Source organism: Mobula birostris, chromosome 12, assembly GCF_030028105.1.
Source record: "Mobula birostris isolate sMobBir1 chromosome 12, sMobBir1.hap1, whole genome shotgun sequence".
Taxonomy (NCBI): Eukaryota; Metazoa; Chordata; class Chondrichthyes; order Myliobatiformes; family Myliobatidae; genus Mobula; species Mobula birostris.
In genome coordinates this window covers 23,592,539-23,615,539 of record NC_092381.1, presented here as the reverse complement: position 1 = coordinate 23,615,539, position 23,001 = coordinate 23,592,539, and the positions used below count along the sequence as shown (strand labels likewise).

Here is a 23,001-nt window from a genome sequence, read left to right as displayed (position 1 = left end):
AGGAACATTCTCTGTGTCTGAGCAGCCCGTCTGCATGGTGTCCATAATAAGACAGTTCTGATCAACTGATAATATTTTTGACTGCACTCTGTGCAACTGCAGTCAAGTTGTTATTGAGGTGACTTCACATTATCCAGTGAGAACCATTCAATCACAGATAAACGGTTCCAGGAACTCTCCTCCCACATGAGCCTCTCCCACTCACCCCTTCTGAGCCACATGCAGCAGCAGAACTGGTAACCTGTTCAGAAAAGGGACTATAAAGCAGTATTTAAAATATCTGGAGGCACAAGAGACTGCAGATGCTAGAATCAGATGATGGGTCTCAACCCTAAATGTCAACTGCTTGTTTCTTTCCATGGACGCTACCTGACTTTGCTGAGCTCCCCCAGCAGTCTGTGTGTTACTTAAAGTATAAACCTACTTTTTTTTCTTTTTCTTCTCCTTCACTCCTGCTATCGTCACCTTTCCTACCTTGCACCCAACTCCATCACCTCACCACCCTCACGACCTTTATCCTCACCCTCATCTTTACCATCTTTATCTTCACCATCTCAAAATTCACCTCCAGCACTTTATCCTCCATCACCTTCACCACCTCCAAACAGAGGATGATTTGATTTCACTCCGAATATGTTAGTTCTGAAGTGACCGATGAGACCACTCGGGGAGCTGCAGATCCTTCCATAGTTGGGGCAGGAGGTGCCTGGTGGCAGCTGGTGAATTTCTTCCACTGTTTACAGAAAGTTCTTGGTGCCATCTTGAATATTCCTTCTCCATATTGAGTGGTCATGGGCCAGGGATTGTCAGGAGTCAGTGGGAATGGTGCATTTTCATCACAGAGACTTTAAGTACATTCCTGAACCTTTTCCTGTAGCAATCTCTTCGCATTACAGAGCTCAGAGTAGAATGTCTGGTGTGATCTTCTGAATGATGTGGCCCAGCAGTGCTGACAATCTGTAACCAGGGGCTCAGTGCTTGGGGTTTGGCCAAGGAGAGGACACAGGCATTAAATTGTTTATTTTCCCAGTGAATTTGACTGAATTTGGAGGACCTGGTGATATCTTGAGGCACCTGCTACAGGTGTCCCAGAAACATTCAGGACGGCAGGGATCACTATGGGTTTTGTGCCAAGTCTAGATCTTCAAACACTCTTCTGCACAATTGATCAAAGGCTAAAGGGATGAATTTCATCACTGATGTCTGTTTTGCCTGTGCACAACTACATATATATTAAATAAAAGCACACATGCAGGAGATGGCTTTAACTGGTGTTTTCACATTGCAGTGAGAGAGAGAGAGAGAGAGAGAGAGAGAGAGAGAGAGAGAGAGAGAGAGAACAATGCGCATGTGCTGACAACAGATCAGTATGTAGTGCTAAGTTGGAGGGTCATTACTCTAAAAGAAATAGATCCATACATTATACTTCCTCCCCTTTAGATTAATGAAACATGAACTGTATATGCACAAAACCTTCAATTTCTCTTTCATAACCCATAGTCCAAATAAAGATGCTTTCACAATAACAGTCCATAACTAACTTCACAGTGCTAAAGGTTCAGTCTTTTTGGTGGTGCTCTGTTTCTTTCAGGATAGCACCTCTAGACCTGTGGAGTGACATCAGGTTTGTTAGGTGTTTTTGTATAAGACAAAGTTCTTGGTTTCCAGTGTCACGTTGATGTCAGTGACATCATCACTGAGAGGTAGGTCTGGTGACTGTAACGTGCCCATCTTGTTGGATGCAATTGACTTAGGTGTGTTCTCCAGTTGAACATCCAGTATCTGGTCCACATGACGTATCCATGTCTGATCTCCAACATCCACTGTGTACATCAGTGGTCCAGTTCTTGTAGCCATCCTACCAGGTGTCCACTTGTCTTCTCAGTAATCACATTCTAGGACTTCCTGTCCAATCTCGAATCTCCTTGCTGCTTCACTTGGCAACTGGCTGAACAGCTTATTCTGCACTTCCCTCCACAGATTTGGTTTCAGAAGGTCTATGCGAGATCTTCGATTCCTGTTCATGATCAGCATTGCAGGTATTTGATTTGTTGTTGCATGATCAGAGTTCTGATACACAAAAAGGAAGTTGTCCACCTTGCGCTGTAGAGAAATGTCCTCCTTGTCCATTGCTTTAATTGACTTCTTGAAGGTTTGGATAAACCTTTCAGCTAACCCATTCATTGCTGGGTGGTGAGGAGCTGACTTAAAATGTCTGATGCCGTTTTTCTTCATGAACTGTCGGAATTCTTCTAACATGTATTGTGGTCCGTAGTCACTCACAATTTGTTCTGGTAAGCCGTTTCTGGCGAAGGAGGTCCTCAGAGCAGAGACAGTCTTTGCTAAGGTGGTTGACTTCATTGGTATAACCTCCGGCCACTTCGAATGAGCATCCACAGCAATCAGAAACATGACCCAGCAAAGCAATATTTACTCTTTGCCATGATGACAATGGCCACTCCCATGGTGTAACAGTGCCTGTGGGGGTGCATTTTGAGCTTTCTGGCATCCTGAACAGCTTTTGGCCAGGTTTTCAATCTGCTTATCTATTCCCTTCTCAAACACCTTCTGATTAGCATTAAGCAGCTGTGATAGCCTTTGGTTAGTGCTACCATTTGGGCTGCCACACTGACAGCTTTGAATGAGTGCCAGTCTAGTTGGAATTTTCTCACCCATTAACATCCGAAAAGTGCTGGCCCTCCACTTTTCAATGCCTAAAGCTCTAACTGCTGTGTTTGGCCTCCATACATCACATTTACTTTCAGTTTGCCTTTGGGAGACACTTGTTCACCTGTATAAGTCTTCAACATCACTGAGGTCTTCTCTAATTCTATCTTAGATAGCAAACTGTTGCTTCTGGAATTATAGACAAAGCTGATCCTGTAACCAGCTCCATTTTCAGTTTTACATCAGACACACCTATTGTGATCCATGTTATATTGTGATCTGCTTCAGTAATACTATGCAGTTCTAGGCATGACAGTTCACCTTTCTCAGACTCGGTGTTGTCTGATTGTGTTTCACATTCAGTCACTTTATACATTTGCTCAGTTTTGTGTTTGAAACTTTTCACTTGGTGTGCTTCTTCTCTTGCCTGCCTTGCATACTCTCTCTATGTGACCTGCTCTGTGACACTTTCTGTAGACTTTTTCTTTGAACCAACAATCATTTGTATCATGGGAGGATTTGCCACATCAATAATATCTTTGGCTTTTTGCACCATTCAGGAATATGTTGTGCATTTCACATTCTAACCTCCTTTTCTCTAGCTTTGCTGCACCCTTTGTTGCACTCTCTAATTATATTGCAATGGTCAATGCCTGTTCTGAGGTTAAGTATTTTTTGGACAGTAGCCTCTTTTGAGTGCTCTGACTATGCATACCAAGTATAAATCTGTCCCTTGATGCATCAGAAAGTCCATCTCTAAAGTAACAGTACTGGGAAAGTTTGCGCAGTTCTGCAATGTATTCAGAAAGGCTTTCATCTTTCATCTATTACCAGCAGTTTAGGGCTTAAGTGATTTTGTAAAACTGTAACAATTTAATCAAAACATCTTGTTTGCTGGCTTTTCAATGGTTACTAGTTTGCGTAAGAGTCTGTACGTCCTTGAGCCCATTATGCTAAGACGTTTAGGGGCTTTCTTTTGCTCCTCCACATTGTTCGCGTTACAATATCATTCAACCCTCTTGATATATGACTCCCACCTTCATTAGTGCTATCAAATTCATCAATTTTCCCAAATGAAGCCATCACCACGTTATTTCCACTTTAAACTCAGCACGTCTTTCACTGTTACTCACGGACCCTCCAGCGTTCTCGAGCTCTTTAACTCTCGCTGTTTAGTCTCGGAACTGTTGGCGCAGTTCGTGATATCTTCTGACATTCAGGTTCGTACTCGTTGCCAGTTTGTTGTGTCTGTGAACAACTACATATCAGTTAAATAAAAGCGTGCATGCAGAAGATGGGTTTAACTGGTGTATTCACATTGCAGAGAGAGAGAGAGAGAGAGAGAGAGAGCAATGCGCATGTGTAGACAACAGGTCAATATGTAGTGCTAAGGGGGGTGCAGTCATTGCTCGAAAGAAATAGATCCTGTCCATCTTCACTACGAGGTGAGGCTTAAGATATGAGAAGAGGCCCATATTTTCCAATACCTTCCCATGACCCTGTGTCAGGGTATGGCATTGTACAGCAGTGGCATTTTATTAGAGGGCTTTTGTCATATTGAGTGACCCATCCTCTCATAAACTTCTTCAAAAGTAAATCATAAACACAAGGGATTCTGCAACACACACAAAATGCTGGAGGAACTCAGCAAGTCAATCAACGTTTCGGAGTGTGACCCTTCATCAGGACTGGAAAGAAGATGGGGGAGGAAGGAAAGAGTCAATATAGCATTAAATATTTCACAGCAGTTACAAAGTATAATGGTAGGCTTTACTAGACCTTGGTAGGAAAGTTTTAGAGAGATGTGGATCAAATGCAGGCAAATAGGACTACCTTAGATGGCCTTTTGTTTGGTTTGGTCAAGTTGCTGAAGGGACTGTTTCTGTGCTGAATTACCGTCTGACTTTGACTCTAGATATAATGTTGGATACCAGAATGTTAGTGCATAAATAAAGCTGGGTGGTACAATATAAATAATGACTCACCAATAGAAATCCACTATTATGTGTCAACTATATATCGCTTTGGACTCCACACTACATATGTTAAATTCTGCTGCAGTAGAAAGCAGAATTTCTTTAGCGTCCAAATACACCTGAAGCATTCATAGACCATTGTAAGACAAAATTTGACCCTGAGTCCCTTGAGTAAGTGTTACGACAGACGTTAGCCAAAGGAGTTGATTTTCAGGAGAATCATAAAGAGAAAGAGAGAGGTTGGAGTGGAGGGTTTGGTGGAATTCCGGAGCTTAATGTCTGGGCAGCTGAAGGCAGAGCCGCCTGGGGTGGGGTGATGAATGTCAGGAATGCTGAATGGAGCTCTATAATTCACACTGCTGATATGGAGCTCTGCACACCCAGCACACGCCGGGAGCAGCTGAACAGTGTGCTTAGCACTGCTGACAGGACTTTCTCCCTGTTAACGGGAGCAAATCCCGCAGGACCTGAATTCCTGTCTCTGCCACTGGCATTGTGACTTGGACAAATCCATACCAATAATTTGGAAAGGAAAAGGAATTTTAAGGTCTTTTTAACTGAGATTATTCCAAACAATGCGCATTTTCGTAAACGCAAGAGATTCTGCACATGCTGAAAATCCAGAGCAACACACACAAGATGCTGGAAATGGTCTCTCTTTCAAAAAAAAAATGTTCTCTCTTCCACCCATCTTGAATATTTATCAAGAGCGCTACATACACAGGGTTGCTAGCATTGTCAAGGATCCCTCCCACCTGTCCCACAATCTCTTTGACCCCTATCATTAGGCAGGAGGTATAAGGACAAGGTTGTTAGGATGGGAAACAGTTTCTTCCTCCAGGCCATGAGACTACTGAACTCCCTGACACCACCCAGGTCTCAGCAGTTATGAAGTGCCAGTAGCATTATACTGTTTACTTTTTAACTTGCGTCGTGAGTGCACCTTATGCTAAATCCCAGTCTTCTGGAATATATTTTAATATTTGTTAATTCATTTGTAGTATTACTTTACCTGTTATGTGTGAACTATATATACTGGGCTGTGCATCTTGTCTGGAGGAATGATGTTTCGTTTGATGATATACATGAATACGGTTGACTGAAAATAAACTTGAAATTGAACTTGGAGGGCACAGTGTCAGTCAGGGGAATAAACAGTCAACATTTCAGAATGAGACTCCATCAAAACTGAAAAGGAAAGGGGAAGATGCCAGAATAAGAAGGTGAGAGGAGGAGCTGGAGCGCAAGTCGGGAGGTGATAGTTGAGACCAGGAGAGGAGAAAGGTGAGTGGGTGGGGGCAGGGGGAGGGGTTGAAGTATGAAGCTGGGAGGTGATAGGTGGAAGAGACAATAGGCTGAAGAAGGATGAATCCAATAGGAGAGGACAGTAGACCTTGGGAGAAAACAAAGGAGGAAGGGAACCAAAAGGGGGTGATGGGCAGGTGATGCGAAAAGGAGTAATAGGATAACCGGAATTGGGAATGGAAGAAGAGAGGAGGAAGGGTGTGAAATTAGGGAAGATAGAGAAATAAATGTTCATGCTATCAGTTGGAGGGTGGAGTTATCAATCTCAGGAATGCTGAATAGAGTGGAATATGAGGGTATGACTCATCCAACCTGAATTTGGCCTCATCATGGCAGTAGAGGAGGCTATGGGCAGACATGTCAAATGGGATTGTGGGTAGTCGAATTAAAACGGGTGGCCGCTGGGAGATCCTGAATTTTGTGATGGACGGAATGAAGGTGCTTGACTACTGTGCACTTTCTTGTTCTTTATTAAACCCGTCTCACTAAAGAAACCTCTCCAAGAGTATTTCCACCATATTAATCCCTGAGAGAGCATCTTCTCAAACTCTGCTGCATGTCTGTTCTGAGCACAGTTTTCACAATGCCAGTTTCTGTATTGGGGGAGAATACAGAGACAAGTGCAGTTAATGAAATGTTGAGTCATTTAATCGAAAAATTCTCAAATAAATCTCAAAAGACTGGACTGAGGTTTCACTCCTGTGACCTTTGTCACCCTCAACTGTAAGCTCTGAAACCTTTTGTTTTTATTACTTTGCTGTTGTTCCGTTGACGGTAAATGTAGGGAAACTCCAGCAAAAGTTTCCAGTTTCACTGTGAGTTATTCACTGCCCTCTCTGAAAGATCAGGCATTTTCAGCAAGGAGCGGGCTCGCCCTTTCACAGAGCTGATTTCTGGCGTTAATAGTACCCCCTGACAAATGAATCAAACTGAATTCTCAAAATAAATGTTTGGAGAGTGACTCTCACCAGGTGGAACGTGAAGATGTGCGGGTTAATGCTGGCGCTGTAAGAAGAAGAGGAAACGAAGTGGCTTATTGCTGTGGGTCGTCAAAAGCAAACCCGTGGGAGTCCCCTTGGTTCGATCTGTGCCGTAATGTGCAGTCTTGATTGTGGGTTTCCTTGGTGGAGGGGGCTGATAGGAGAGTTATCATGTACAGGGGATGAGAGAAGAGTAGGAAGTTAGTAGGAGAGAAGAGCTTAAAAGGAAATACTCTACTTTGAAATGACTCAGAATAATTTATACCAGAGATTAAAAATTACAAGGCTCTGACTATTAGCATGCAGACATGCAGGTTAATTTTATGCTGTTCCTAATAATACCAATTTAACAGAGGCATTAGCCATTTATATTAATTCATTTAAAGTCCCTTCTGAATAGAGTGGACAAAGAATTCAACACAGACGTGACAGGCATCCATGTGGTAATATTGTGAAATATGTTCCCTTCCTGAGCTGAGATGTTTGTGCTATTATGTCACATTTTCAGAAGGCCTCTCCCCTGCAGTTCGCTGTAAATTAGTTCTGTGTCCTTGCTGTTTTTTTTATATGCCACTCTTGGCCAGGGCAGCCTCTCAGCTGGAACATAGATTATTCAGCTGTGTTTAGTAACTTCATGCATGAGGACATCTGGACTCTCATCACAGTCAAAGAACCACAAGGCAGAATATGTCGATAACTCATCTTCCACATCTTCCAACCACCCTCTTTTCTGGCAATTGTCCGCAGTTTTATTGTACATAGTTGCACCTATACTAATAAACAGAATAATTAAATATTTTATGTGAAACTTGATGGATAAGGAATTTATGACTAACCAAAGCTTTTAAATTCTTGATACATTCCCAATTGTTCCAGTAAGTAGTTCATCGGGTTTTCTTGTGCCTCGGTGGTAACTCTCTCAGCGCTGAGTGTGAAGACTGAGCACGTACTGAGCTCCAGAGAGCATGTTGTGGTCTAGCACTGCACCAGTGGGAATACCTCCTTACACTGAGGGCTGATCAGTTCTCTAGGGTAGCAGTAAAAATCCCACAACACTGTGAAACAGAACTCAAAGTCAAACCTTTCAGGAGTGACTTAGTCAGACCCCACCTTGAGTAGTGTGTTCAGTTCTGGTCACCTCACTATAGGAAGGATGTGGATACTATAGCGAGAGTGCAGAGATTTACAGGGATGTTGCCTAGACAGGAGAGTGTGCCTTATGAGAACAGGTTGAGTGAACTCGGCCTTTTCTCCTTGGAGCGACGGAGGATGAGAGTTGACCTGATAGAGTTGTGTAAGATGATGAGGGGCATTGATCAGGTGGATAGCCAAAGCCTTTTTTTCCCCAGGGATGAAATGGCTAACACGAGGGGGCATAGTTTTAAGGTGTTTGGAGGTAGGTACAAGGGGGATGTCAGGGGTAAGTTTTTCACACAGACAGTGGTGAGTGCGTGGAATGCACTGCCAGCAGCGGTGGTGGAGGCGGATATAGGGTCTTTTAAGAGACTCTTAGATAGGTATATGGGGCTTAGAAAAATAGAGGGCTATGCAGTAGGGTAATTCTAGGCAGTTTCTAGAGTAGGTTGCGTGGTTGGCACAATATTGTGGGCCGAAGGGCCTGTAATGCATTGTAGATTTATATGTTCTAAATTCTATGTCCTATGACTCTTCCTTCATTTTGTGCACAGGGACGTAACTGGATTAATATTTACTCTGCAAGAGCAATGGAATTTAAACAACTTAATGTCAAAGACAGTCAAACACAGACACAGGCCAAGTTTGATCTAAGTCTTTATCTGTAAAGTCTTGCTAGTGGTTTGGGTATTTTATTTTTATTTAGAGACGCAGCACTGTAAAAGGCCCTTCCGGCCTAACAAGGCTGTGCCGCCCAATTATACCCATGTGACCAATTAGCCTACTGACCCGTACATCTTTGGAATGTGGGAGGAAACCGGAACACCCGGAGGAAACACAGAGAGAATGTACAAACTCCTTACAGACAGTGTTAGGAACTGAACCTGGATTTCTGGCGATGTAAAGTGTTACACTAACTGCTATGCTACAGCGCTGCCCCATTCAGAAGAAAGCTTGTGAGCTAACAAGTAAAACAAATGTGGATGGGGGATTTGGGGGGGGGGGGTGAAGCAAAAATAAGAGAGGGGAGGAAGAGGGATTCAACGAGCAATAGCCATCCATCGATCTACATCACGAAAGCAAATTATCTTGGTATTGCACTGTTTTTTGCCGTTTGCCATGGGGAAGACTGGAGGGCACATTTCCACCATCACAACATGGACTGAACCAGCTGTAGCATGCTCAAGGATGTTCCGAAATGTTCATGCAAGATGCAATACTGGAACAGATTCGGTGGGTTGAGTGGCCTAATCATGCTCCTGTGTCTTATGTCTTATGGTTTAATAAAAAGCTTTTGTCTTTATTTTGTGTATATTTCATTATGTTTCCACCAGTCCAAAACCATGCTCAGAAAAACCCCAAAATGATTAAATTTCTTGTAATCACATTGACTGGTGAACTATTGACAGGGTAAACACAAGGGATTTTACAGGTGCTGGAAATCCAGAGCAACACACACAAAATGATGGAGGAAGTCAGCAAGTCAGGCAGCATCAGTGGAAATGGATAAACAGATGACGCTTCGGGCCGTGATCCTTCACGAGGACCAAAAAAGAAGAGGGGAGAAGCCAGCTGGGGGAGGGAAAGGAGGTCTCACCTATCTCCTACACAAACACAAGAGATTGTGCAGATGCAGGAAATCCAGAGTAGCACACACAGAAAAGCTGGAGGAGCTCGGTAGGTCAGGCAACATCAATGGAGAGGAGTAAAGATAACGTTTCAGCCAAGATCCTCATCAGTCCTCTCCGAAGATGCTGCCCACCTTGCCAGATTCCTCCTGCTTTTCGTGTGCGTTACTCACCTATCACCTGCCAGCTTGTACTCCTTCCCTCCCCCCACCCCGCCTTCATATCCTGGCTTCTTCCCCCTTCCTTTCCAGTCTCGCTGAAGGGTCTCGGCCCAAAATGTCGGCTGGTGGTTCCCCTCCATGGATGCTGTCTGACCTGCTGAGTGCATCCAGCGTTTTGTGTGAGAAGCTATTGGGAAAATGTTTTATTCCACCTGAGAAATAGTGTGAAGGACAATGGAGCAGGCAACGCCGGCTGGTGGAAAAGCTCCCCCTGCTGGGCAGTGTTAATTTTCCCAGTAACAGCCCCAAGAAGGATAAAAAGTTTCCATGCTGTTGCCCTCAGGTAGAACGATCATCCTCTCCACACACCACATGGACGAAGCTGACCTCCTCGGCGACCGAATCGCCATCGTCTCCAGGGGGAAGCTGCAGTGCTGTGGCTCCTCGTTATTCCTGAAGAACAGCTTTGGCTCTGGCTTCCACCTCACCCTGGTCCGCAGCATGAAGAAAGTGAAGCGGCGGAGGCAAGACGCAGCGGTAAGTTGGTGGACTACAGGACAGGCCACGCAGTCTGGAAGGGCATCAGTGCAGCTCTCGGGGGTTCTCTGTTTTCTGGGGGTAGATCATACCTCATGAAGGAGCAGGCTGTTGACAATGTGCATTCATCTCTAGTGCACATGTCAATGGAAAGGTATTTCCCTGATTCTTTTCCTGATGATTATTGGTAAAGCAGCCTCAGGAAATTACCCAAGACTGTACAAGGGAAACATTGCCACAGAAACAATATAACTGATCTCAGGGAAGTGGGTCAGAAATATGAAGCTAAAATTGGAACAGGTCAAGGAGTTTCTCTCACACAGATGTAAGACCATCCTGTGGAATCAATTCTGTTTGCTGCTGTGCGGTTTTGACTGACGCCTGCTGTTCTTTTACCCACCGACTACCACAGCCGACCTGTACCTGTGAACCGGGCTGCAGCTGTTCCTGTTCCAATTGTTTCCCCATTGACGAGACTCTCCCAGAAGAGGAGCCTGATGGTACGGTTTACAATCCCCACCCCACCCCAACACCCGCCACCCACCTTAGCGTTAGACGTTCTATCCACGCGTGCGAGTGGCATCATTTCTCCCTGCCGTGTAGGAACCCCTCTGAACTAGCCGACGGATCCAGGCTGCCAATTAATTACAAAAATGTGGTAGATTCTCAGATATTTCCCATCTTTAGTAAAGCATTTGACCAGGTCCTTCTTGGCAGAATGATCCAGAAGATTAAGTCACTTAGGACCGTGGAAACTTGGAAGATTAGCTTCAAAATTAGGTTGACCAAGCAAAACAGAGTAAAGTGATGGAAAGGGTGGGGTTTTGGTTGGAGATCTATGAACAGTAGTGCAAGGATCAGTGTCTGACATATATAAATGACTTGGATGAAAGTGTAGGTGGGCTGACTAGCAAGTTTCTCAGACACACTAAAGTTGGTAAAATCGAGGATAGTGAGGAAGGATTCAACAGGATATAGACCATTTGGAAATGTGGACAGAGAAAAGCCAGACTGTAGAAGTGTGAGGTGTTGCACTTTGGGAAGACAAATGTATAGAGTAACCCTAGGGTGCAAGTCCATAGCACCCTGCAAATGGACAGGGCAACAAGGAAGGTACAGATCATACTCGGGGTGTTGAGTATAAAAATTGAAAACTCATGTTGCTGCTGTATAAGACTTTGCTCCAGCCACATCTGAAATATTGTGTGTAGTTCTGGTCACATGGGAAAGTTGGGGAGGGACAGAAGAGGTGCGCAAACGCATGTTGTCCTGATTAGAGAGTTTTATATATGACGAGAGGGTAGACAAACCTGGCTTATTTTCTCTGGAGCGTCAGAGGCTAAGTGGAGACCTGTTAAAAGCATATTACATTATGAGAGGCATAGATAAATAGTCAGGGTCTTTTTTACAACCCCAGATGGAAATGTCAAATACTATATTGAATAGGTTTAAGGTGAGAGCAGGAATGTTTGAAGGAGATTTAAAAGAGCAAGTACTTTACACAATGAGAGGTTAAAAGCTGGAACGCCTTTCCAGGGGAACTGGTGGAAATGGATACAATGCCAAAGTTCATGAGGCACTTGGAAAGTCACGCGGACAGGAAGCAACTGCAAGGCTCTGGGCTACGTGCAGGCGGATGGGATGGATTAGTTTGGTCTAACATCGTGATCTGCACAGGTATCATTGGCTGAAGGGCCTGTTTCTCTGCTGTGTTCTAGGTTTGTTTGCCCTCAGTTAGGCACTGGTAGGGAACTGATGCCACAAAGCATGCAAGCAATAGTCTAGTGTCATTTCTAATGTTACTGCTACAGAGTTATCCCTCCCTGTAACACTGCTAGTTCCTTTCCCCCATTACAAGAATTCCCATTTGATGTTGTTGTTTCGACAGGAAGAGAACTATTTCTTCAACGTTTGAAAGGTTAAGTCTGCAAGGTTAGCCAACAGGAAATGTCATTAGGCTCTCAGCTGCAGCACAGCATCTTATCCAAGGCTGCAGTGCAAGGGGTTTTGTATCTCTCAATAACCCTCCAAAGTGTCCCTCGTTCATTAGACTCGCATTCATTTTCTATCATCGATTATTCTAGCCTCATGCAGAAATAATTGTGTGTGAAATTAGCATCCAAACTAATACTTTCCCTTTCACATGCCAATCTAGTTTTTGCTGCTTTAACAGATACATGCATTTGTAAAACGCTAGGGATGAATGATTTTGTTAAAATAGCAGGTGTTATTGAATGTCATATCAGCATGTGAATGCCAGTATCTCACTCATAGAGTCATACAGTGTAGAAACAGGCCATAAGACCACAAGGCATAGAAGCGGAATTAGGCCATTCAGCCCATTGAGTCTGCTCTGCTATTCCATCATGGCTGGTCCTAGATCCCACTCAACCCCATACACCTGTCTTCTCGCCATACCCTTTGGTGCCCTGACCGATCAGGAAATGTTAATCTGCTCTAAACATACCCTCAGACTTGGCCTCCACAATTCATCTCACTGCTTCCACAGCACGGTTCAAGGCTTATATTTCTTAGCTTCACGTAGAATGTAGCCACTGGATGTAGATGGAGGACAAGTGGTCACATCAACCTGCCTCATCACTTAACACGTTTGCAGCTGATCACGGCAATTCAAATTCTTCACCCAAAGTCAAAGTCCAAGTCCCCTCCTCTTGGTCCTTCGTTTTCCCCATGTCTAATAAATTCAACAAGAATAATCTATCTGGATAGCACACAAAACAAAGCTTTTCACTGTATCTGGATGCACGTGACAAATAATATGCCAATTGCGCGGTAGTCATAGAAAAGGACAGCACAGAAACAGGCCCTTCAGCCCATCTAGTCCATGCCAAAACCACATAAACTGCCTACTCCTATTGACCTGCACCGGGGGCCACAGCCCTCCATACCCCTACCGTCAACATACTTATACAAACTTCGCTTAAATGTTGAAATTGAGCTCACATGCACCACTTGTACCACCTCAATAACTGAACATCCTCAGGTGACTGGGCTGGGAATTCCTGATGTTGTGACCTCCCCTTCCCCATCCTGAACTCTTTCACTTCAAAAAACAGACTCTCAGCATCTTGAGTCTCAATGAAATTATCCCTCACTTTTCTAAATTCCACTGAGTTTAACCGAAGGTTTTTAATTCTAAGCCACAAATGATAATGGATTGTGTGCGTTGGAAGGGCGTTGACTGAGTTTTGTAAACTGTAATGCCTTCTTGTACCTCTTGTTGATATCTCTCTCCAGGTGACGTAGACACATTAACAAAGCTCATCCAACACCATGTCCCTGAGGCCCAGCTGATAGAGAACGTTGGTCAAGAGCTGTACTACCTGCTGCCAAGTAAAGACATCAAACATCGTGCTTACGCCAGCCTGTTCCGTGAAATTGAGGAGACGCTGCAAGATTTAGGCCTCAGCAGCTTTGGAGTATCTGATACCTCGCTGGAGGAGGTGAGGCTGGTTATTACTTACTCCAGGATGTTTTTGTTACCAGCAACTCAAGTCACAGAATCATGGCATTAACGAGCATAGAAACAGGTCCTTTAGTCCTTTTGATCTCTGCTGCCCACGTTGTCAACCTGAGCTAGTCCCATTTGCCTGCATTTGGTCCATGTCCCTCTAAACCAGAGGTTCCCAACCTTTTTTATGCCATGGGGCTCCTACCATTAACAGAGGGATGTGTGGACTCCAGGTGGGAAACCCCTGCTCTAAACCAAATTCTTTGGTAGCTGAATTGAAACAACCTTTCCAAAGTTGTGTCTGTAGAAAATTGTGAGTAGTCATGAGGTAAGATTCTTGCAGACAAAGCACAAAGGTTTCAGCTCCTAGAACTAGGTGGTTATTAGTTTAATAGAGGTAGACGTTGTCTTTTAAATATGCTAATAGGATGCCCACTTAAGCCAGAGATCAGGTGAAGATTTTTCTCTCAGAGGAGCTTTGGTCTTTGAAGAGAAATGGAAAAAAAAAGTCCTTGATGTTTTTATGACAAATATATTATCATATGGTGGGCATGTTATGTTGGCGCCGGAATGTGTAACAGGGCGTGCAGGATGTCTCCAGAACATCTTTAGTTTGTGTTGGTTGTCAATGCAAACAATGAATTTCACAAACACGAGAAAGTCTGCAGACGCTGGGAATCCAGATGCTGGGTTGTATGAAGACTGCAATGCACACAAAATGCTGGAGGAACTCAGTAGGTCAGGCAGCAATCTATGGAAAAGAGTACAGTCAACGTTTCGGGCCAAGACCCTTCTTCAGGACAGAGAAGGAGGTGGGAAAATGGCAGAGTAAAAAGGTGGGGGGAGGGGAAGGAGGCCAGCTGGAAGGTGAGAGGTGAAGCCAGGTGGGTAAGAAAGGTCAAGGACTGGAGAAGAAGGGATCTGATAGGAGAGCAGAGTATACCACAGGAGGAAGGGAGGGAAGAAGGGACCCTAGGGCAAGAAATAGGCAGGGGAGAAGGGGGAAAAGGTCGGAGTGGGGAACAGAGGAGGGATATTTGTTCACCGGAAAGAGAAATCGATATCTATGCCATCAGGTCGGAGGGTACCCCAGACGAAATCTAAGGTGTTGCTCCTCCACACTTAGAGTGGCCTCACCTTGGCACAAGAGAAGGCCGTGGATCACCACATCAGGATGGGAATGGGAATTAAAATGCTTGGCCATCGGAAAGCCCTGCTTGCAGTGGATGGTGTATTTCACGATGTGCTTGTGATAAATTAACAAATCTGAAACTGAATCTTTATAAGCAGGGAAGTGAAAGGTAGATAGTAGTGACAGACTGAGATTATGATAGATTGACCATGATCTTATTAAACTGAGGATCAACTCTGAGGGCATGATTTAGCTACTCCTGCCCCTCATTCATATGTTTATATTTACTTATATTTTGGTATCTTTGTATGTCTGAGAATATCAAAAATCTATGTTTTTTCAAACCTTCTGGAGGAACTCAGCAGAACTCAGCTTCTGTGGGGTGGGGGAAGGGTTGGCGACAGTTCCATGTCCTACTGCAGATGTAGCTCAAGCCACCAGGTTCCTCATTCAGATCATTTGTTGCTCCAGATTCCAGCATCTGCAGTCTCCTGTGTCTTGACAGAGGCAAACAAATTGGATTAAGGAATTCCATGTAGACACTTGTAGCATTGTTAACGAATGAATTCAGAGACGATGTCTGGAACTGTGCTCATGTGTAAGCTCTACATGACCTTACACCCAATAGCTGAAGCATGTAAGGTTTTATTGAGATGGTTGTAACATACACTTAGTGGCAACTTTATTAGCTACACCCGTACACATTGTTAATACAAATATCTAATCAGCCAATTATGTGGTGCAACTCAATGCATAAAAGCATGCAGGCATGGTCAAGAGGTTCAGTTGTTGTTCAGACCAAACATCAGAATGGGGAAGAAATGTGATCTAAGTGACTTTGACCATGACGTGATTGCTGGTGCCAAATGGGGTGGTCTGAGTATCTCAGCAACCGCTGATATCTTGGGTTTTCCATGCGCCCCAGTCTCTAGAGTTTACAAAGAACGATGTGAAAAACAAACAAAAAAGAAATCCAGTGAGTGGCAGATCTGTGGGCAAAAATATGTTGTTAATGAGAGAGGTCAGAGGAGAATGACCAGACTGGTAGATTAGGATAATAATCTATGAGACAGGTCAGTATCTGAACAGTGGCCGATATTATATCAGCTGGTGGATAATACCCAGCAGGAATTTATCCCGATTAGAAAGAGGAATTCCCTGGGAAAGAGGCACACAGAGCGGGTACATGCCCTCATCTCATTACTACCATCAGGGAGAATCGATGCTTTAGGAACAGCTTCTAGTCAACGTCAAAGTAACACTCATTATCAGAGTACAAACATGTCACCACACACAGCCCTGAGATTCTTTTTCTGCGGGTATACTTAGCAAATCTATAGAATAGTAACTGTAAACAGGATCAATGGACAACAAATAGTGCAAATGCAAATATAAATAAATGGCAGTAAATAACGAGCATGAAATAACACTATAACAGAGTCCTTAAATGAGTGTAGCTATCCCCTTTTCAAAAGCCTGATGATTGAGGGGTAGTAACTATTCTTGGACCTGGTGGTGCGAGTCCTCAGGCTCTTGTACCTTCTACCTCATGGCAGCAGTGAGAAAAGAGCATGGCCTGGGTAGTGAGCATCTTTCATTAGATTATGAAGTCACGCAGTCCTCTTTTATTGCCATTTAGTAATGCATGCATTAAGAAATGATACAATATTTCCTCCGGTATGATATCACAAAACACAGGACAGACCAAGACTGAAAAAACTGACAGAACCACATAATTATAACATATAGTTACAACAGTGCAACAATACCATAACTTGATGAAGAACAGTCCATGAGCACAGTAAAAAGTTCAAAGTCACTCAAATGTCCCACATCTCACGCAGATGGGAGAAGGAAGAAAAATGCTCCCTGCCGTACCCAACCACAATCCATCACTGAGTCATCCGAAAACTTCGAGCCTCTGAATCAGCTCTCCGACACCGAGTACTGAGTGCCATCTCTGTCCAAACGATTCAACCTCAATCTCGGTCACCAACAGCAGGCAAAGCCGGGGATTTTGAGGCCTACCCTCCGGAAGATTCCCGACCGCACAGTAACGACAGCAGCGAACAGTGTTGATGGGTGTTGATTTTCCATGGCAATGTTTCATGTAGGTGTGCTCACTAATAGGGAGGGCTTTACCCGTGACATACTGGGCTGAATCCATTACCTTTTGTAGGATTTTCCACTCAAAGGCATTGGTGTTCCCATACCAGGCCATAATGCAGCCAGTCAGCACAGTTTCCACCACACATCTATAGAAGCCTGCCAAAGTTTTGATGACATGCTGAATCTCCGCAGCCTCCTGAGAAAGTAGAGATGCTGTCGTGCTTTCTTCACAATTATATTTATATGATGGGTCCAGGACAAGTCCTCTGAGATAGTGACACTCAGGAATTTAAAGTTGCTATCCTTCCACCATCAGATTTATGAATGGTCCATGAACACTACCTCATGATGTTTGCTCTCTTTTGCACTGTTTGTTTAATTCTTTATTAGAATTTCTTTAAATGTAGTATTTTTTGTATTGCAGTGTACTGCCCCAAAACAATAAATTTCAATCCATACATCAGTGATAGTAAATCTGATTCTAAGACTGTGGTTAACAAAGGAAGTCAAGGACAATGTTACATTGAAAAATATGGCATACAAAGTGGCAAGGACTGGCGGTAGGCCAGAGAACTGTGATCCCACAGTGAAAAGCTGAAGAGCTCATGAAAATGGAGAAAACTGATTTTGAGAGAAAATCAAAACAAACAGTACGAGTTCCCATAGACATGCAAATGCAAAGGAGTCAAGGATGGAAAGTTCAAAGTAAATTTATTATCGAAGTATGTAGACCATATACAACTTTGTAATTTAATTTCTTGCAGGGACCCACAGGAAAATAAAGAAATACAATCGAGTCCATGCAAAACCACACCTAACAAAGGCAGACTCCCTAAAAGTGAGTTTATAGGCTATGTAGTCTGTTCAGCAATGAGAAAGTGAAGTCATCCACACCAGTCCAGAGCCCAATGGTTGTAAGGCAACAACTGCTCCTGAAGCTGGTGATGTGAGACCCAAGTCTCTTGCACCTCCTGCTTAATGGTAGTAGGGAGAAGAGAGGGAGGTGGTTCGAACACAGGCAGATGGGATGTGCTCAGCTGGGGAGTCCTGGCTGGCATGGAGAAGTGGGACTGAACAGCAGTTCCTTTTCCACAGTCGGGCCTCAACACTTCAATCTGGCTCTCTCTTCTGCCAATGGCCGTACCTACATTCCTGAAAGTCAAATTCGCTGAATACTTCAGGAGACTGTAAACTTGCTAGTTTGCTAGGATGGTTCAGAAGTTCATTTCTTAAAGGGAAATCACAGGCTGCAGATTGCAGCAACCATAGTTCAGAAGGAAATCAAGTAGAATATCCAGCAGTTTTGTGAACTGCTTACAGAATGTTGCAGTATATCGCCAGCGATATCATGAAGTATGGACCATTAGATCCAGCCTATTCAATTAATATCATCATCATCATCATCATTATGAGACATGTCGTCTGATGTGGGCGACCATGGTCTTTGACCATGATTGCTCTTGTCAATTTTTTTCTGCAGAAGTGGTTTGCCATTGCCTTTTCTGGGCAGTGTCTTTACAAGATGGGTGACCCCAGCCATTATCAGTACTCTTCAGAGAATGCCTGCCTGGCGTCAGTAATCGCATATCCAAGACCAGTGATATGCACCAGCTGCTGGTACGACCATTCACCACCTGCTCCCATGGCTTCACATGACCCTGGTTGGGGGGGAGGCGTCTAAACAGGTGCTACACCTTGCCCAAAGGGGACCTGCAGGCTAGCGGAGGGAAGGAGGGTCTTACATCTCCTTTGGTAGAGACGTATCTCCACCCTGCCGCCCAGGTGAATTGATAACAGGAAATAAAACAAGTTAAGTTAACTCATTGCATCGGTCTTCACAGTGGAGGATAGTTGCAAATGTGTTAAGATAACAGTTGGGCTAATTTTGGAATTAAGTTTATTGTCATTGATATAGGTCATGAAATCTGTTGTTTTGAGACAGGATGAGTGGACAAGGGTGTCACGTAGAGAACAATCCCTACAGAAGGCGGGGAGGTGGGGACGGAAAGGTGGCTGAATTGTAATGCTACATCTATTTTCTTGTTTTGAAGCCATCACTCATGTGCAAGGAGTTTCCCAATGATTTAACCACTTTCTGAAAGAGTTTTGACAGCTCAATTTTGAGCTGTGGGATTTCCAACCAGTGGCCGTGGGCTTGAATGAGCCATCATTGTGTTGGACTGAAATTTCAGTGATGATCCACCCACCAGTCCACCATGGCTGCATGAAAGATTTCTTTGTACTTCCTCCTAAGATGCAGTCAACATCTATAACTCTTCCCTGACTGATCTCAGAACTGAGTGACCAACTTCAGGAGATGAATAACAGTTAATAACATTGCAGTTGCCGTAAATAAGGCAGACTGGTTATGAACAGTAGATTCCTTCCCTGAACATATCTATGAGCTAGATAGATTTTTAGAGTGGTCCATTGTGTTCATGATTGTCATTCCTGATGACAACTTTTTAATTTACATGTACTTAATTGCCTCAATTTAAGTTCCCTGACTCCAATGGTGAGATTTGAACTTATACCTTCACATGTAATAATCCCCCTCTCTGAATACTGGCCTAGTAACATAGCCACTATGCTACTATACCCCCACAATGGTTTTAGGACTTTTTTAAATTATAATGGATATTATAGGACATCTATACATGAAATTTGATTCCACACCCCATCAGATTTGCTTTCAGCTTTTCTGATTTCCCAACGGGTGTGACTACATCTTCACTTGAGGTTATTGCTTATCATGGCTGGGATCATGGCAGCAAGCGGGTAAACTCCACAAAATTCAATGGCACTGACATCATTTATGTTCCGCTACATGAATCGCCATTGTTGACGTATCAAAATGTGGAAATAAATAATTCATGAACACAGAGAGCTGTGAAATACAATTAATCTATGCAGTATCTCTTTTACTACATCATTTTAGTCATTGGAATTTGGAATTATTGGGCCTTTGCTCCAAATCATTGCTGCCTGTATTTCGCCTGTTGTCTCTAACACCTTTAGTTCACCTGTCACTGTTCTTCTGCATGTAGTTCACCTGCCACCTGTACTTCATCTACCTTCTCCAGATGACTTCCTGCCTGTAGTTCACTTCTCCATGTTCTTAACCTTCTTGTACCTCACCCTCTCCCTTCTTGACCTACTGCCTGCATCATATAGCCAACTCCACCCATTCTCCATGTCTCACCTGCTGCCATTCTTTAGATCAATTGCAATTCACCTAATATCTATACCTCACCTGCTGCCAGTAATTCAGTTTAATTATTTTCCAACCTGCAGATATTCCTGAAGGCTACGGAAGATGCTGCTCTCAAAGCAGGTAAATAAGCATTTTCAAAAAAATCCTGAAAAATGTGGTTATGGAGTGTAATTTTGTTGAGCTTTCTGGGAACAAATATATCTGCAACAGTGTGCATTCTTCCAATTCGGAAATTTTAGACCCATTTTTGTTAATCAAAGCTTAGGTAAATAACCTTGGAAGGATGGAAATTAAGTCTGGTAAATATCAGTGTAAGTAGCTGTCATTTATGATGCCAAGCAACCTTTTTGCTACAGACCTGACCAACTTAAACTGTGAAATTTGACTAGAGCCCCAGGGAATGATCTAAATATACTTTTAAATGTCCATTTCTTTTAGAAGTTTTGATTGTTTACCCTTTGGACTCTTGTTTTCCCTGTCTTAAGCTATCTTGCTCTCTTTCCTGCGACTTTGTGAGAGTAATTTTAATTTGTCTTCAATTATAATATGTTCTCTGTTTCCTGTTTTTTATTCTCCTGTTATTTGTTACAACACTGTTATTCACTAAACTCTCAGTGCCTTAGATACATTATTTTGTCACCTCATGGGTCATTTGTAAACTCTTCAATAAAATATTCTCTAATAAGATGTCTATGTATAATATAATAATCATAAGGTACACCTCGCAAGGAAGGAATGTCCAAGAACATAATCCTCACCACGACAAACAAAATTCTCAAATTACTAAATTCTTATTCTTTTTTCTTTCCCTTTGTTAATCATGGTGCCTGCAAGGCTGTGTGATCCCAAAAAAATCAAATGCAGGCGTTGAAGAAGAGCAGAAAGCAACAGTTGTCAATATTGAAGCGAAGGATGGTGAGTCGAGAGAACGTTCCCCATTTCCCTGTATTCTGCATGGGGACCTAAGGAAGCCAGGGAGGGGAAATTCACCTTTAGCCCTTGAAGCAAACTGGATGTGAGAGTATCAGGTGTGGGTCGTTCTCCTTCCCAACATTTCCTGCAATGATTTTTATTGGAACTGAGCATACAAAGCTACAATAATACCCATGCATACTTTCAGCATTGGAGTCGGGGGATGAATTGCCCTCCTCATATCATAGTTTTGGCCAGACTGTAGATGAAGCCTCTGTGATATTAGAACTGACATGGTTGTTAATGCAAAGGACGCATGTCACTGTATGCTTCAGTGTACATGTGACAAATAAATCTGAAAATCTTATTCTTGATAGGAATCGTTAACCAGGACCTCACAGAAATTCTATTTTATTGTATGTAATTGTTTTGTTGATCACATAAAGCTAGACAAAAGTCTAATATAAAGGGATAAAGGAAGCACATGGTTAAAATGGGATGATTGTGAGTAACAAGGGCGTTTCCAGGACTAAAGCGTGTGAAGTTGGCCAGGCTGGGTCTTTATTTCTTGGAGTGTAGGAGCACGAGGGGGTGATCTTACAGAGATGTTTAAAACTATGAGAGGCACAAATGAGGTGGATGGTAACAGTCTTTTCCCCACGGTAGGAAACCTCAAAACTAGGGGACATAGATTTAGGGTGAGATGGGAAAGATAAAAACCTGGACCTGGGGCGGGGGGCAACTTTTTCATACACAGGGTGGTGAGCATGTGAAATGAGCTGCCAGAGGAAGTGGTTGAACAGGTACATAGGTATCATTTATGAAGCACTTGGACAGGTACGTGGAGGGTTGGGTCTTAGAGGGATATGGGCCAAATGCCGGAAACTAGGACTAACTGGGCGGGAACTGTGTTCAGCATGGACCCATTGTCCAAAGAGGCCTTATCGAGACTGTGTTGCTCAATGACTCCATTCAATGTTATTGTTACTAGCAGAAATGAATGTAAAATTAGAGATTTTATACTTCAGTTCTATAGGGTATTGAAACGACCTCCACCTGCACTGCACTTTCCCTGTAGCTGTAATTGTAGCACTATATTTGGCACTTTGTAATTGTTTTTCACTTGGTACTAACTTGTGTTTTCAAATGATCCATATGGATGGCATGCAGAACAATGTTTCAGAACATGTGACGTTAATAAACTAAACCAATGACCAATTATAAATAGAATGGAGAATATTGAGTTACAATTGTGGGGACGGCGCAGTGCAGGTTGACAATAAGGTGTAAGGACCATGACAAGGTAGATTGAGAGATCCTTATCATATAAGAAATCCATGCAAGGGTCTTGTAACATGCAGTGCATTTGTGCACAATGTGGAGCTCTATGACCGATTAGCTCATACGTAACAATAATTTTGGTTCATGTTACCATATTGCTGCATAAGTTTGCGAATTTCTATTATCGCAGGTCCATCCACATGACGGGATATGCTTCTTCCACAGAATGTTGCTACCTGACACCTGAGAAGCAACCACACAGACACAGAACAACTTTACTGCCATTTCAGTCAGTTTTGTGCTTCTCTCAGCTTAATGACTCCTCTCCTCTGTCGTTTCTCTTTCTTAGACCTTCATTTTCACTGTGTAGGCTTATATTGTCATTATAGATCAGTATTTCACAATTGAACCTTAGATAAGCAGGTGTATTCCTGTTTCAAACAATGGATAACTTTTTTATATCTTTGAAGTTCCAATTACTTACATTACTGAT

At 43.2% G+C, this 23,001-nt stretch overlaps 1 protein-coding gene across 3 annotated transcripts in view; it reads left to right on the top strand.

Annotated features, from left to right (window-relative positions):
• The window catches only part of abca4b (ATP-binding cassette, sub-family A (ABC1), member 4b), a 173,075-nt gene that overhangs the window by 84,301 nt on the left and 65,773 nt on the right, over window positions 1-23,001 (top strand). For 2 of the 3 annotated variants that reach the window (XM_072273475.1, XM_072273477.1), the window contains 5 exons: window positions 10,195-10,388; window positions 10,801-10,888; window positions 13,647-13,852; window positions 20,396-20,435; window positions 21,150-21,230. In XM_072273475.1, coding sequence (XP_072129576.1) covers window positions 10,195-10,388; window positions 10,801-10,888; window positions 13,647-13,852; window positions 20,396-20,435; window positions 21,150-21,230 — 609 coding nt within the window. The remainder of the gene's footprint in view (window positions 1-10,194; window positions 10,389-10,800; window positions 10,889-13,646; window positions 13,853-20,395; window positions 20,436-21,149; window positions 21,231-23,001) is intronic. The other variant, XM_072273476.1, reaches the window with a different exon arrangement.